Here is a 15,258-nt window from a genome sequence, read left to right on the forward strand (position 1 = left end):
TTTTCCTCACTAGTTTCTTCCTGAAGTCGCCAAGGGTTCCATAATATTTTAATGAGAAATGAAAATGTGATTATTTACACATAGACGGTCTAGATTTAAGCCACTATAATGCAACCTTTGTAAGAGTTTGACTTGACCTCTACTGTAGACGCTCATTTATAGTAGAACAAATACCATATTTCTCATGTATATTGCACTTTTTGGCTCAGATTTTTTTTTTTTTTTTGTAGAGACAGAGTCTCACTTTATGGCCCTCGGTAAAGTGCCATGGCATCACAGCTCACAGCAACCTCCAACTCCTGGGCTTAAGCGATTCTCTTGCCTCAGCCTCCCAAGTAGCTGGGACTACAGGCACCCGCCACAACGCCGGGCTATTTTTTGGTTGCAGTTCAGCTGGGGCCGGGTTTGAACCCGCCACCCTCGGTATATGGGGCCGGCGCCTTACTGACTGAGCCGCAGGCGCCACCCTTCAGATTTTTTTTTTTTCCCCCCCCCGTACGAGACAGAATCTCACTTTGTTGCCCTCGGTAGAGTGCTATGGCTTCACAGTTCACAGCAACCTCTAGCTCTTGGGCTTAGGTGATTCTCTTGCCTCAGCCTCCAGAGTAGCTGGGACTATAGGCGCCCACCACAACACTTGGCTATTTTTTTGTTGCAGTTTGGCCGGGGTCAGGTTCAAACCCACCACTCTCGGTGTATGGGGCGGGTGCCCCTACCCACTGAGCCAGAGGTGCTGCCCTTGGCTCAGATTTTTGAGGGTAAAAATAAGGATAGTAGCACAGGGTGTCCCTAAAGTCACCATACATAGGAAAAATGGAAAATTGTCACTCTATGTGCCTTTACAAAGAGGTGAAACTATTTTGTAAATAAAACAATTACCTACACACAAACAAAAATTTGAATTAAAAATTTAAAAGATAAGACTTTTTTCATGAAAGTTTGGGCCAAAAATGTGGGCATGCATTATATACAGGAGAGCATTTTACAAGGCAAAATATGGTGGCTGTTGAGTAAACTCACCAAGGAATGAATGAATGAACTCCGTGGAGAGCCAAACCATCACTTACTCCTCACAGGTGCCACAGGGGGTCTCACCTGTGCAGTGTATAGGGCAGAGGTAACTGGAAGGTGTGGGGCTTCCTGACTCACTCTGTCTCTGTCTTTACCTGCAAACAGCTCTCATACCACTATTTGTGGTTTCAACAAATAGTACTGAAAATATGATTCATCCTATATATTTTCTTCTCACTTTTCATATAAGCTTAATTCTATTACAATGTGCTTGAAGGGGCTGTCCATCCATGATATTGTAAAGAATTGAAGATCAAGATTGGAAGGCGTGTATCATTGGCCTGGAATCTCCTTTTTTGTTGAGATTTATCTGTATGGTAAATACATATTTTTCTCTACCAAACTTGGGCTCTTATTTTGAAAACAGCTGGAATGCTGCCGCACTGCAGTTTTAGAAGCTCCATCAACAAGCCATGGGCTCTTTCAGTCTCCAGTCTCTAGGCACACCTCCCCTCGGCCTGGCGCCCCTTCTGTGCTCCTGGAGACACAGCTCAACTCTACCCTTAGCCCCTTCTCAGGGAGCCAGGCCCTCTCTCCTCTAGCCCCTCACCCACACTGGATTTGGCCTTTCTCACATCTTATAGTTGTGTGTTTGTTTATAGGTCAGATTGACTTCCTGTTTATTACCATATCACAGGGAAGTGGCTAGGCAGATTTCTGCCAGTTTTGGAATTCGCGATTTGGGTGGTCTGACTTAGAATATAAACCAGGCTGGTGTGTACAGAACTCACTCTTAGGAGTGAAGGGGGAAGGGAGCCTTCAACAAGGTAGGTGATCACTCTCCTAAGCAGCCAAAACTGAGCAGCCCACATCTGAGTGGCAGCTGGGCCTTAGGGACGTGCTGTGAATGAAGTGTCACAGGCAGGGTAACTTCCAGCAAGCGGCCCCATCATCAGCTCCAAATGAAAGTCATAGGGGTGGTTGCTCTGCACCCCAGAAACGGCAAGATGGCCCAGCAGCTTTGCACCTGCGCCAGTGAGCAGCAGCAGGAATGACGTCTCTGAGGGAGGCCAGTGCTAGGCATGTGTGTAGGATAATATTTAGAAATAAACATATCCTGCTTCAAGCACACAAACTCAGTGTGAGTTTAAAACGGTCACACAACAATGTGCTTCAAAAATAAGCATTGAGAAGTCAGTGTCTGTCTCTCCCTCCACACCCACTGGAGCTGGGCTCACTGTCTAGGGAAGATGTGGACACTCAGGCTGAGCTGCTGCTAAGACACAAGACCCAGGAGCATGGAGGAGAGACCCCCAAGCTGAAGCAGGTCCCCTTATCCCCTCACTCAGTCAGAAACAGCTCTGTCATCACAGAATCATAGAGCAGTCTGCCTGGGCACTCTTGGTGACAATTGGGGGCTATTCACCGCCAGCATGGGAGCAATTTAACAGTTAACAGTGGGTACAGAATACCAGGGCCGTGGGATGGGGGGACACAGGGGACCAAAGCCTTCCGAGCTGAACGTTCTCAGTGTCTTCCTGGGCTTTCCTTCTATGAAGAAGCCAGTGCTGGCCACAGCCTCCTAGGACCTAGACTACCCATGGTGACCCTGCAGCTGAGTGCCTGGTTTTCAAGAACAATTCTAGAGCAAACAGACCCAAACTGTCCTGGGTACATTTTCAAGAGCCCTGTGATGAGCCTAGCACTGCACCACCCTGGCCACAGCTCAGTTAACGTAGTCCCCATGACAGCCTCTGGATGGCCCTGCGCTGTGTGGGTGAGGGGCTGTGACGGGCCTCCCAGGTCAGAATCATTAAGGGGCAGGTGTCAGGACTCACACCCTGCACTGGCACCTAACCATGACAATGTGCTACTCTCCAAAAGAGTGTCTCCTAAGCAGCCCTCAGGGAAGGCCCGAAGGGCCCTCCTGGTGACCTCATTGTCTAAAGCTGCTAGGATTTGGGAAGGACTCTAGTGCCTAGAGCACTTCCTTTGAGTTTCTTTGTTCTTTGAGGGTGAGTTTGGGGTTTTTTTTTTAGAAAACCCATAGTTACTTGTCAAATGCACCAGATTACAGGAGTGAAGGTGAGTATCTGGTTCTCTCAAGTATCTCCTCAGCGGGTTCTGAAGGCTTTTCCAGAAAGCTCTGCAGTGAGGGTGACATGACTGGCCCGTGGGTGGGGCTCTGGGACAGGGTAGGACCTGGAGGTGGCTGACTGTAGCCAGAAGACCTGTGTGCAGTGTCTGGCCCTGAAATGCCAGAGCTGCAACCCCAGCTAGTACTTTCTGTCTTTTGGAGCCGAGCCAACTTGGACTATAGGCACCTGCCGCAACGCCCCGCTATTTTTTAGAGACAGGGTCTCGCTTTTGCTCAGTCTGGTCTCCAACTGGTGAGCTCAAGCGGTCCACCTGCCTTGGCCTCCCAGAGTGCCAGGATTACCGCATGAGCCACGGTGCTCATCAGTGTTACTCTGAAGGGGCCACGCTTCTTTGAATGTGTGAGTCTGGGTGTTGGTCAGGAAGGAGCAATAACTTTGCAGCCCCAAATCTTCGTTTCTCTATCCTGGGGACCTGTACTTGCTATTGAGTCCATTCTGGTGGTTAGCTTTTCATTCTTTTAATGACTAGTGACAGAAGGCCCAGGTACCATGTACCGTTTAAGACACTACAGATTCAACGGTGATCAGAAACATCACAAGTTCCTGCCTCTGTGGAACTTGGCTTTCTGAGTAAGTAAGCCTACGCCAACCAGGCCTCGCGGGACTCAAACCTTGAACCATGACGACCTCTGCAGGTCTCCAGAGCCTGGACTATGGTTGCCTGCCCTCAAGGCGGCTGCTTTCTGCACCCAGGAAGCCTCCTCTCTCTAGGGCATGTGCTCCATGGGAGTGACTGCTCCAAGTTGCTATGGAAACAGTGTTCCCTTGATGGGCTTGTTCTGAATAAGTCAGATGGAAGGCCAAGTGGGGATTTTTGGCACTCTTTGTCCGCCTGGGGAATAGCTTCTGAAGCAGGATGCTCTTCAGTTCAGGGGCTTTTCTCTTGGCCACTGCATCAAAGCTGGGGGGGGGGCCCAGCATGGCCCCATGGCCAAGGGATGATTCTGTGTCCCTCTGAGGGTCCTTCAGACTCATGCAGAGATGGTGACAACAGGCTTGTGAGATACCCGGGCAGTATCTTCTGCATTCAAAGGGCTCACTGCCCAATAGGTCAGTGCATAGACAAAGGGGGCGGAATAATAATGTCCTCTGCATAAGGCCAAGGTCCAGAGTGGCCAGACAGGGTCACACAGGAAGTCCTTCCTACCAGCCATCCCTCTGCATTGACAGAGGAATCCTGTATCACAGCCCCACGAGCAGAAGGAGTTCCTTTTGGCTTTCTGACTTCTACCTGGACTGTTTAGAGTTGAATGCTGGTTGCCAACTTTGTGGGGAAGAAAAAATTATACTTGAGGAAAAGGACCCAGGCCCCTGTGGGCTGACCTCGTGAGTCCCTAATATCAATGTGGCTGCCCATGGGCTCAGGGCAGCTCTACCCCTCCACTGAGTCCCAGCTAGACTAAGCCAGTCTAAGTTGGGGTCTCTCTCCCTGCCAGCTCTGAGCTAGGGGGTTAGGTCCAGCCTTCCCAGCTCTGCCAAGCCCCTCAGTAACCCTGGAGCCGAATAAACAGCAGCAAGTGAGAGGCTTGAGCCCGCAGCTTGCACCGACCCCGGGCTTCCAGGCACCTTCGGCCCGGACAACAGCCCTGCTTCCTGCTGGCACATCTTCTTTTGCCTCCTCTCCCAGGACTGGGCAGAAAGGTCCAGGGCATGGGATACAGTGGCCTTTGGTGTCCCCTTCCTTAGCAACTACCAGGCTTGGCCGAGGCCCGGGGAGAAAAGCTGCAACGTGGCATGGCTGGAACGCACTCAATGCCTCCCTCATGACCTGGGACAGCGTCCCCGAGTGACCCAGCTAATGGCAGCTCCCTAAAGCTCTGTGTCCTCTCAGTATAAAAGCTGCCATTGGCTGCATGGATGCCACGTGCCGTGCTCCGTGCTGAGCCCTCCTGTGCCTCATCTCGCAGATGTCCCTGCAGCCCCCTGAGAGAGTCTTCTCATCCCTTCCTGTTCTATAGATGGAGAAACTGCAGCTTAAAGAGGCTACTACCCGCGATGCCCAGCGCGCAGGCAGCAAAGCCGGGGCTCAAACTCAGGTCCAAACCTCCAAAGCTTAATGCCTTGCTGGTCTACACTGCCTCCCACCCTCAGGCTGCAGGGCACTGATCTGAGTAGTTAAGGTGAGCATTTGCTCAAGCCTCTGGTTGTTCAGTGCAGGGCTAGAGGTCAGCCTTCTCCTTGGAGTGTCCCTCTCTGTGCCTTCAGCATGCGTCATTGTAGGCCAGGCCTGCTGAGTAACTGAGCACATGGGGTGACTGCTGCCAGCCTAGAGAACCGTGCTGTCTCATGGGGACCTCGTATGATCAAGGTTCCAGGGACCCCACTGGCACTGGGTGCAGACTCGGAGCAGAACTCAGGAGGTGGCAGCTGGTCCACATATGACTTCGGGGTAGTTCCCTGGGCCCCTTAGTCTGTATGGCCCCATAGGGGAAGGAAGGAAGAAGCCGGGGTGCCCACTCCGAAGCTATATCCTTTCACTGCCCCACTGCCCTCTCCAGGGCACCTGGCCCTCCTCCCCTTACCTGAGAGTCGGAGATTTCTGAGGGCTTCTCCGTCAGGCTGCTGCTCTCTGCGGGGATGAGGTCATTGTATTTAGTGACATCCTCATCGGAGTAGTGGAGGCTGCCTGGGCTGGGCCGGGGAGGAGATCTGGAGAAAGAGCAGAGAAGTGGGGCTGAGAAATGGCTCCACTCAGCTGCCCCTGCCAGGAGACCACAGCAAGGCCTGGGGCAAGTGCCCACGAGTCCCCTCCACCCCGTGCTCCTCTTCCTCCCTGTGTCCACTTCACAGAGAATGGGCTTTGGAGAAAAGAGTCTGGAGGAGGATGAGGAGAGAAAAATGAGGTGTCTGCTCACTCTGGGGGAGGAAAATGTCACCATGGCTGGGTTCAGGGCCCCAAGCCTTGGGCTGGTTTGGTACAAATGGCATTTCCACGTACACACAGTGGCACAGGGACACACGGAGGCCTGGGTATGTGTGCTGCGCACCGTGGGTGGGAGAGGCCAGGAGAGGTCGGGGAAGGAGGCAGCTACTGGTGAAATGCCCCCTTGTTACATGTGCCAGGGCCCTGGAGCCAGCCTGGCGGGCCTGAGTGGCCATGCTGGGTCCGGCTAGGTCTGCCCTGGCAGCCGCAAATGGCTCTTTCTTCAGAAGGCTGGACCTGGCAGGGGATGAGAGCTCAGTCTCTCCAGCCCGCGAGCCCCTCCCGCTGTCCGCCTGATGAACACACACGTCGCTTGGTCCCTCCAAGATGGAGACAGAGAGAAGCTTTGTGAGCTCCCCTGAGGGAGGACTGACTCCCTGCCTGCTGCCTCCAGCGAGCCGGGAATGTCAACAGGGCTGAGGCTGAGACAGGCACCTCTCTGCCCAATCTCTCCTCAGCTCAGGGGAGCATGAAACTGCCACGTCATGTCCAGGAGGGCCAGGTGGGCCCAGCAGCCATACACGCCCTTGGAAATGGGCAGCCCAGTGGCCATAGGAAGAGACGTCAGGAGCAAACAGAAGCTGAACACATCCTACTGGCCTCGTCCTTCCCTCGAGAACGCTGTCCTCTAATGGTATAAATAAGGACGCGGAGAGAGGGTTTCCTGGACAGACGTAGGGGTAGGGCAATGCTACCATGGCTCCAAATAGCTCCCATCCCCTGCCCAGTCCAGCCAGTCAGGGAGCAGCAGTAAAGGGGGGGGGGTCCTGCTCTGTCATTCAGGTGTGGCTGCCCAGTCTGTCCCTGCGGGGGCAAGTGACTACTTGCAGGTCAGTTCCCAGAGCAGTCAGCTCCAAATAGCAGTAGGTTGGTTTAAAAAACGTGGCCAGTTATTTGCATTCTGCTGTCATTGGCAGGAGCCCTCAGTAGCCACCTCCCTGGTGTGCCCAGGCCCCCAGGCTGCAGCTTGGCCTGGTGGGGCCAGTATAACCCCTAGCTGTACTGCTCAGGCCAGGGGTAGGGAACCTGCAGCCTTAAGGCACTTGTGACCTTCCTGGTCCTTAAGCATGGCCTTTTGACTGAATCCAACTTTTACTAAACAAATCCTTTCATTACAAGGGGTATAGCAGAAAAAGATGAAACTTTTCTTGCTTCCTTTGGTGCTTAAAAAAAAACAGTTTGAAATCAGAAGGCTATACCTCTGCTGTTCATTCCCAGCCCTAGGGCATGAATGCTGTTTCCCAGGACAGGGTAAGGCCAAGTAAGTGCAGCCTGCTCTGTGATCCTCCCTGGAGTTCTCCACTCTGGGCACTGCTGGGGTCTGGCCCCCAAGCACAGGGCTCACTACCTGGTGTACAGGCCGTTCTTCCGGCAGAAGGAGTTCTTGACAGAGAGTCGCCGGTTGTTCAGCTCCAGGGCAGGGAAACTGCTTTCATCCAAGCTCATCATCTCCCCATGGCCTAGGGCTCCAGACTTGGCACTGTTCCCTGGGATGACAGTGGTGTCTTTTAGACCTCGTGACTGCCCATCTCCCACTCCACTCCCCCCACCTGGCTGGGCCACCCCCCTTTGTCTTGCTGGACTTGAGACCAACATAAGAGACTAGGATTGTGTGTAGGAAGCCCAGGCTGCCACTTAGCAACAGCAGGTGCACTGCTGGGAGGACACACCTACCACCTCCTGCCCTGGCCTAAAGGGAGACAGACACATGAAGGTCATGTCCAGCCCACAAGGCTCAGTGCTAGTCCTCTCACCTGCGTCTGTCTTCTTGGCGTACTTCTTGCTCTGGCCACGGATGATGAGCACAAAGACCAGAAGCAGAATGAAGATGAGGCCAACCAGGGCGAGGACCACCAAGAACCACCACTCCTCGTAGAAGGGGTTGGCTTTCTGGGCTGGAACACAGGTGGTGTCAGGTTGAGTGCGCTCAGCCTCCTCCTGCCTCCAGACCTTCTGCTCCAGCGGGGACCCTCCCACTGCCCACAGAGTTCACAGGAAGGCAGGGTCTCTGCCCTATGAATGTGGGGACAGTTTTATCTCAATGCCAGTCTGGTCAGTGGGTAAAGGGCTGCCTGAAGGGCTGATGTGAGATGGGTTCTGGGGTTGTTTCCCTACTCACTGGGAAAGAGTGCTGGAGTTGATTGGTGATGTCTGCCAAGGATACCGGTGGGGGACTGGTAGTGTGTACACTACTTTTCTTTTTTTTTGGTCCTTGACTAGGGGCTACCTTGACAAATAGACCTAACTTTGTGTGGGGACATGTGCCTCTCTGGCCTATAAGAGGCCAAGAGAGCTTTTCCTAAGGCTCAGTTTGGACTGATTTATTTTCCTGGTGGCAGAAAGCCAAGCAGGTGGGAGGATGGATGCAAGGAGGTCTTAGAATGCCTCTTCCATGCTCCCCATCTTCTAAAGCTGCGTGTGACTCTGCTTTCTGCACCCATCCAGAACTAGCCAAGCTGTTGTGAGCAAAGGGTGGGCTCTTCTCTTTCAAACCCGAAGCAGCTCTGTCCCATAACTTAGTTCTATCAGTATGGGCAAAGGAAGATGTGCATGGGGGTGGGGGAGATGGCAGGATTCTGGAGGGGAACTGCTAAGTGTCCTGCCTTGGGGAAGGGGCCTGAGCACCCAAGATGGTTATTGATTAGATCTGAGGTCATGTGTTTAGATTCTAGAGTCCTTTGTGTGCTCTGGGACATGAAGAAGAATGAGGGCCTTTACCCTGCCCAACTTGAGCACTGCCCAGTAGATCTAAACCCTGTCGGTGTCAGCTGCTGCTCCACAGGCTGCTAACTTGTCATCTTTGGGGGACGGTTTCCACGGAAACATAGTCCATGGCCTGGCACCCTCAAATCTCCTGGGCAGTAAGCACATGGAAGCTCACATCTTGGCCCATTGTATCATCCCTACCCAGAGCTTCTGGATTCTTGAATAGGAGCCCAAGAGATCCAAGGCTCCCACTTCATCTGGAGTTGAGGGCTGACCTGGGCCCTGGCCCCAGCACTGACTGCTATGGATCCTGGAGACGACAATGGATTCCCATCCCCACCCCCATGCCTTCAGTACTCAGGTGCCTCTCCTTCCCCACTGCCCAGCATCTGTCACCAGGTTCTGCCAAGGGCCACCCTCTCCCGGGTCAGTACCTGGAACAGACTGGGAGGGGCTGCTGGGGGTGCCGAAGCCATAGTCATTGACTGCGATGACTCGGAAGTCGTAGCTCACACCCGGCTTCAGGATGTCCATGCTGAACGTGTAGGAGCTCACCTCCTTGGGGATGTCCTTGATGAGGATGTCCCACAGCCCCTCATCTGCAGGGGCACAGAGAGGGAGCCCCGTGAGGCGAGGGGAGACAGAATCCCCCTTCCAGCCAGTCCTGACAGTGCTCCCTGGGGGCCGGGCCTGCTTGACCACCATGCTCACAGTGGGTGCTCAGATCGTGGTTTGCAGAGTTTTATAAGAGGACACCTTCAATTCTTTTAAAACAGATGACACATAAAAAGTACTACACAGAAGGTACTATCACAACCAACCCAGCACCACCATCCAGAGAAAGAGGCTCAGCACATCAGTGGGCAGGAGGAACTCTGCCCATTCCGGCTTCCACGTCATTGAAAACGGTGGCAGACATGATTTTAAGTGGCCGCCTAGGATTTTATCCCATGGGAATATCCTTCTTTACTTAGCTAGGCCCCTGCTTCCATAACCCCCTTTCATTTGATGCCACCACTGCATAAAACATATGGCAGTGGTGGCATCAGATGAAATAAGAGAATGTCTTTTCTTCTTTACAGTAGCAGTTGCAGGAAGGATCTGGGTTGCCTAAGATTGGTCAAGTTCCCTGGATTTGATAGGGCCCATTCTCAGCTGCCTCCTCTCTTAGGAGCAGAGATCAGTGGAGAAAGAGGGTGCTTAGATGGCCACCCCATCTCTGAGTTCCTGAGCTTTCTTCAGGCTTCCCTGTGTCCATGGCTCTCTGGGCCTCACCCAGTGGGACATAATTTGCTCTCAACTTTGTTCAAAAGGAAAGAGAGAGCTGCCTGTGCCAGGGAAGAGACGCACATCGACCACAGCCCAGGAGCATCCAGCATTTTGATGGGGAGGCCAAGAGGGGCCCTGGGCAGACACTCTTCACAGCCAGGGCTAGCCTGGCTTGACCGAGGATGAATCTCCCATCTGGCCAGTGCAGTGTCAAGCTGCCCTGGGCCCCGGTCAGAGAATCTCTTCGTGGAGGAAGGTCATTGGTGGGCCAGGCTCACAGGTTCTCCCTCCATGGCCTGCTCCTGGGAGGTCACCCAGTGGCTAGTGGGTCCTCTAGGCTGCTGCCATTGGGGAGCAAAAGATCCCTCAGTCCCCCGACCCAAGCACCTCTGGCTTTGGCCTCTGTGACACCATTCTTCTCGTCTGCTTCCGGACCCTTTCTCAGAGTTGCTCTTCAGGGGGGTCTGGGGCCCAGCTCCCACCCACACTGGGCTGATGGCTTCTCCCTGTTTCCTCACCGCACTCTTTCATAGGCCAGCTGTATACGCCGAGTACCCCAGTGGGGGCGCCTCGACTGCCCTACCATCGTTTGTGAATTCTGGACCAAGCGTGTGCAGGATCTACTGGGGGGCAGCCTCCCCACTCCAGCATGGATTCCCCCTATTTGGAAACGGCCGTGGGGGTCCTGTCTGCATTCAGAGCCGTTTTCACAGAGAGCGCCAAGACCTCGGCGTCATTCTTGGTCAGGCTTGTTTTAGGATTCTGCTTTGTACACATCGCATCTTCTTGTTTAATGTTGCTCTCTCCCCCCATCCTTTCCCCTTCTGGGCTGTGAAACCCCTCAAGGGCAAGGGCCACACCTAAGTTGCCTTTTTTTTTTTTTTTTTTTGAGACAGTGTCTCACTCTGTAGCCTAGGCTAGAGTGCCGTGGGGTTCCTGCTCACAGCAGCCTCAAACTCCTGGGCTCAAATGATCCCCTTGTCTCAGCCACAATACCTGGCTAGTGTATATATATATATATATATATCTTGGTGAGACAGAGTCTCATTATGTCGCCCTCGGTAGAGGGCCGGGTGTTACAGTTCACAGCAACCTCAAACTCTTGGGCTTAAGCAATTCTCTTGCCTCAGCCTCCCAAGTGCTGGGACTACAAGTGCCCACCACAATGCCTGGCTATTTTTTTTTGTTGTTGCAGTTGTATAACTGACCCGGGGTGGGTTCAAACCCGCCACCCTCGGTGTATGTGGCTGGTGCTGTAACTAGTGTGCTACGGGCACTGAGCTAACTTTGTCTATTTTTAATAGAGATGGGGACTTGCTCTTGCTCAGGCTGAGCTCAAGCAATCCACCTGCCTTGGCCTCCCAGAGTGTTAGGATGTCTAAATTGAATTCATCAGCCCAGCAGCTGGCCCTGGCTCCCTCTGAGTGCCTACTGAATGAATGAATGGAAGGGAAGCCTTCTGGAACTCCCTGGCCTTTTGTGGCATGGGTGTCCAGCATTGGCGCTTTGGGTCTTGCAATTTAAGTATTGGGGTATAGATCCATTTTCCCCATGTGACTTTGAATTCTTTCACTCATCTTCGAATAACAGTCATGATGTTGATGACCAGGATGGTGACAAAAGTTGGCACCACTCCTTTGTTAAGCATTCTGGGTCTACATGCTTTGCTTTTCATATCTACAGCCGTGGTGAGAGGAAAAACTACTGTCCCATTTTGCAGATGAGGACACTAGGGCTTGGAGAGAGCTGAACTCTTCTTCCTGAGGTCACACATACTTCTTGTCACCGCAAGTGGCAGAGCTGGCCTGACTCTGGTTGCCCAGGACAGGTGTGCACACTTAGTAATTTGCTGGATAGGCAAATTACTTGCCGAGGACCCTGCTGCCCCCTTCCAGAAGCAGGGCCTCCCGCCTATAATTTAACCCCACACAGAGACAATGGGTGGGGTCAGGGCAGCCAGGCCAGGCCAGAAGCTGCTAGAATGTCACACTGTGGTTCTGGCCTTAAGCCCTGGGAGCTAGCCATGCAGCAGGATGAGTTCCCTGGGCCTGTAAATCCCCCGAGCGAATCTCTCCCTGGGCCTACAGTGCCCTGCAGCTCTCTGGCGTGTTCGATTTATCCTATGTAGCAGGAAGAAGGGCCATGCAGGGGAGGCCATGGGACAAGAGCGCTTTCGACCTGAAGACCAGAAGGGGTAGGGGGCACAGAGGGAAGGAAATCCCCCGCCGTCCTCAGTCAGTAGCCTGCTCTCAGTCAGTCTCAGGGACAGCCCCAGGCCCTCTGCCCTCCTTTTTTCCTTTATCTGGTTTCTGACCCTGACCCCCAGGCGTCGGGCACTGCCTTAGTCTTAGCCTTTTGTGGGGTCCTTCCTTTCACTCTCAGTCCTGATTACACCTGTGGCCAAGTCATGGTCTCCAACTTAGAACACCAGGGTCCCATGCTGGGCCTCCCAGGGAACAGTGGAAAATCAATAGGGCCCAAGTCCAAGGCCAACATTCCATAGCCTGGCACCCTGGCTGGCCCACTTGGGTGGAATAAACAGGTGCAGGCCCTGGCTGGGAGAAGCACACTCTGGTCTCCTGGCCAACTCGGCAGCCAGCACCGGAGGGCCAGGAGGGACCATCTGGAGTGGGGAGTGAGCCAGCTCTGCGTGTGTCCTCTGGCGTGGCAATGGATCCTAGCAGCCAGGTATATTAGCTACTTGCAACTGCAATTATTAACATAAGATTAAGGCAAGGAGGGATTGGAATGGCTTCCAGGAGCTACTAGAATTATTACATTAACTCTTTGCTGCGGCGTGCTGAGCACCCAGCTACCCTGAGGTATTAAAGATTTATCCCTGGGATGTTTCCGTATTCCTCCTTAGATGTAGGAGCTACTGATACACTTGAATTCTTCTCCTATGATTATTATTTGCTATTCAGGCTGCGGCAACAAAGTCTTTTTTTTTCTCCGCTTCAGTCACCTAAGCACGGATCCATGGCATGCAAAGACTACGCCTCCAGCCCTTGCTGACTCTGGCACCTCTGATTAACTCAGATGCCTAGCAACATGGGAAGCCAGCAGGGCCGAGGCTCCTATGAGGGTGCTGAGCCAGGAAGCGGGTGTCAGGACAGTGAAACAGGAGCAGTGGGGACGGCCCCCAAGTGACTTATCAGGCGCTTGTCTCCTGATGGCTTTGGAATTTCTTGTGATTCGATTTCAGGCTTGACAGGAGAGGTTGGTACAATTACAGGAACAGCTGAGACAGCCTTGATGGCAGAGATTGGACTCAAAGAGGTAGCTGGGGTCTTCTTAGCTCTGGGGCAGAGGTCAGTGGGGTCATGTGGAGGGTGTGATGTTTAATCTCTGGAGCCCAGGGCTCGTGCCCCAACCTCCTCGAGGTCCTTGGCCCAAGTTGGTCCACACCAGCACCAAGAGCTGTTCCTGGGGGGCTTCCTGGGTATTCCCTGAGAGTCTGGCTCTGACGAGGCACCCGTATCCCACTCTTCAATAGCCCTCAGCCCAACATCAGCTGTCCTTCCCAGGCAGAGGACAGACACAGTGCCTCTAGGAGGGACTAGGGAGGAAGGAGGTCTCCACCCAGGGAGGGTGGAATCTGGGCCCCATGGGGCTGGGGCCAGCGGGATGGGGCACACCTGAAGGCCTGGCCTCTATGACGTAGCGGGTGATGGGCCCTTTGCCGGGGTCTCCGCTGGACCAGTGGATGGCAATGGCTGAGCTGTACCTCACGATGACGGGCACTCCGGGCGGCCCCGGGGCACCTGCAAACGACACATGGAGGGTAAGGGGATATATGGAAAGCAGAGGTGCCACCAGCCAGCCCCCATGCTGGTCTGCTGGCCCTTGGAGCCAGAGCAGGAGAGGTGACCTTTGTGGTAGGAGGAATAAGCCAGGGGCCTGTCTACAAGGGATCCCAAGCCCTTTTTCTCTTGGGGGTGCCGATGCAGAGGCCCAACAGTGTGCAGTCCCTACCAGGCCCACCGCTCCCAGATGGGAGGGCTGCCTTTCCAGAGCCTGACGCACAGTAGGTGCCTCCTGCATGCTTGGGGGACAAGGGTACGGGTCAGTACAGAGTTTGGGGGTGACAGGCTGGCTGGGTGGCCTCTGCCAGGAAGAAAGCCAAGTCCAGCCTTTCACTGAAGTTCCTCCAGGGCCCAGTGGAGACCGTGAGCCTGATGGGAGGCCGGCCCGGACTTACACAACCTGGCAGCCCTGCTGGGCCCTGCACCCATCCTGACCCATGGGCTTGGAGGGCCTCATTTCCTTCCTTCTTTCCTTCCCTGGGTATCATCCTGACTATAGCCCCAGGGCAAGGGCAGCAGGGATCACATGTAGTGGGGGACATAGCCCGGGAGGTGTGAAGGGTCGGGTGGCCCTCAGGACCCCCATGGCCATCTGCACAGAACAGCAGTCAGGGCTGAGGGAGCCATCATCTCCTCCTGGACCGAAGCTTCCAGCCAGTCCAGCCACCGCCAGGCTGCATGCTCTGCTCTGCAGAGCCGTCCACCCTCTCAGAGAAGCCCCACCTCCTCCTGGGTCCTCTCTGCCCTCCCTCGCCCTCTCCATACCCCTGGCCAGGGAACTTCCAGCCTCAGGTCAGAACAGCTGGTCCTTATCTTTGGACAGCCCTCTCCTGTCCTTCCCCTCCAGCGCCTGCCAGCTCTCTCTTCCTGCCTTTGTTTCCCAGGAAGCCAGCTCAGGTGAGAGGCAGCTTGGGCTGGGACTGGGGGCAGATGAAGGGCAGGGCCTGTGTATGTGTGCATGCTTGTGTTTGCACATGCATGTGTGCGATTGTGCAAGTGTGCGTGTGCACATTCAGTGTGTGTGTCTCATGGGGGTGGCTCCCTCCCCGGCAGCCATCTTCTAAACACTTTGTTCCAGGGAGTCCTGTGGCCTCTCTGCAGAACGGGACTGTGAGGAGTAGAAAGTGACCACATAGAAAGAGAAAGTGAAGAGTGACAACTCTGTAGGGCAGGCTCCCAGACCCAGGGCTCCTCCCAGGGTCTCCACCCACTCCTGGCTGCTGTGCCTGGTGCAGGAGGAGTTGGGATTTGGGGAAGGGCTGTGCTCCTTCTTAGGGAGGACACAGCAGTGTGGCCTGGGAGGTGGGTGGGGCGGCAGAGGGGTGAGGAGGGAAGCTGGGGCATTCTGTGGGAGGGTTGGGAGGGGTGGTGGGACAGAGGTTGC

The 15,258-nt window shown here is 54.2% G+C and overlaps 1 protein-coding gene across 3 annotated transcripts in view; it reads right to left on the minus strand.

The window, feature by feature from the left end:
• The window catches only part of SDK2 (sidekick cell adhesion molecule 2), a 294,538-nt gene that overhangs the window by 9,072 nt on the left and 270,208 nt on the right, over window positions 1-15,258 (minus strand). For all 3 annotated transcript variants that reach the window (XM_053568347.1, XM_053568346.1, XM_053568345.1), the window contains 5 exons: window positions 13,707-13,832; window positions 9,234-9,398; window positions 7,848-7,988; window positions 7,442-7,580; window positions 5,693-5,819 (listed from right to left, as the gene is read on the minus strand). In XM_053568347.1, the coding sequence (XP_053424322.1) occupies window positions 5,693-5,819; window positions 7,442-7,580; window positions 7,848-7,988; window positions 9,234-9,398; window positions 13,707-13,832 (698 nt within the window). The remainder of the gene's footprint in view (window positions 1-5,692; window positions 5,820-7,441; window positions 7,581-7,847; window positions 7,989-9,233; window positions 9,399-13,706; window positions 13,833-15,258) is intronic.

The sequence above is a fragment of the Nycticebus coucang genome, chromosome 18 (assembly GCF_027406575.1).
Source record: "Nycticebus coucang isolate mNycCou1 chromosome 18, mNycCou1.pri, whole genome shotgun sequence".
In the NCBI taxonomy this organism is placed as follows: Eukaryota; Metazoa; Chordata; class Mammalia; order Primates; family Lorisidae; genus Nycticebus; species Nycticebus coucang.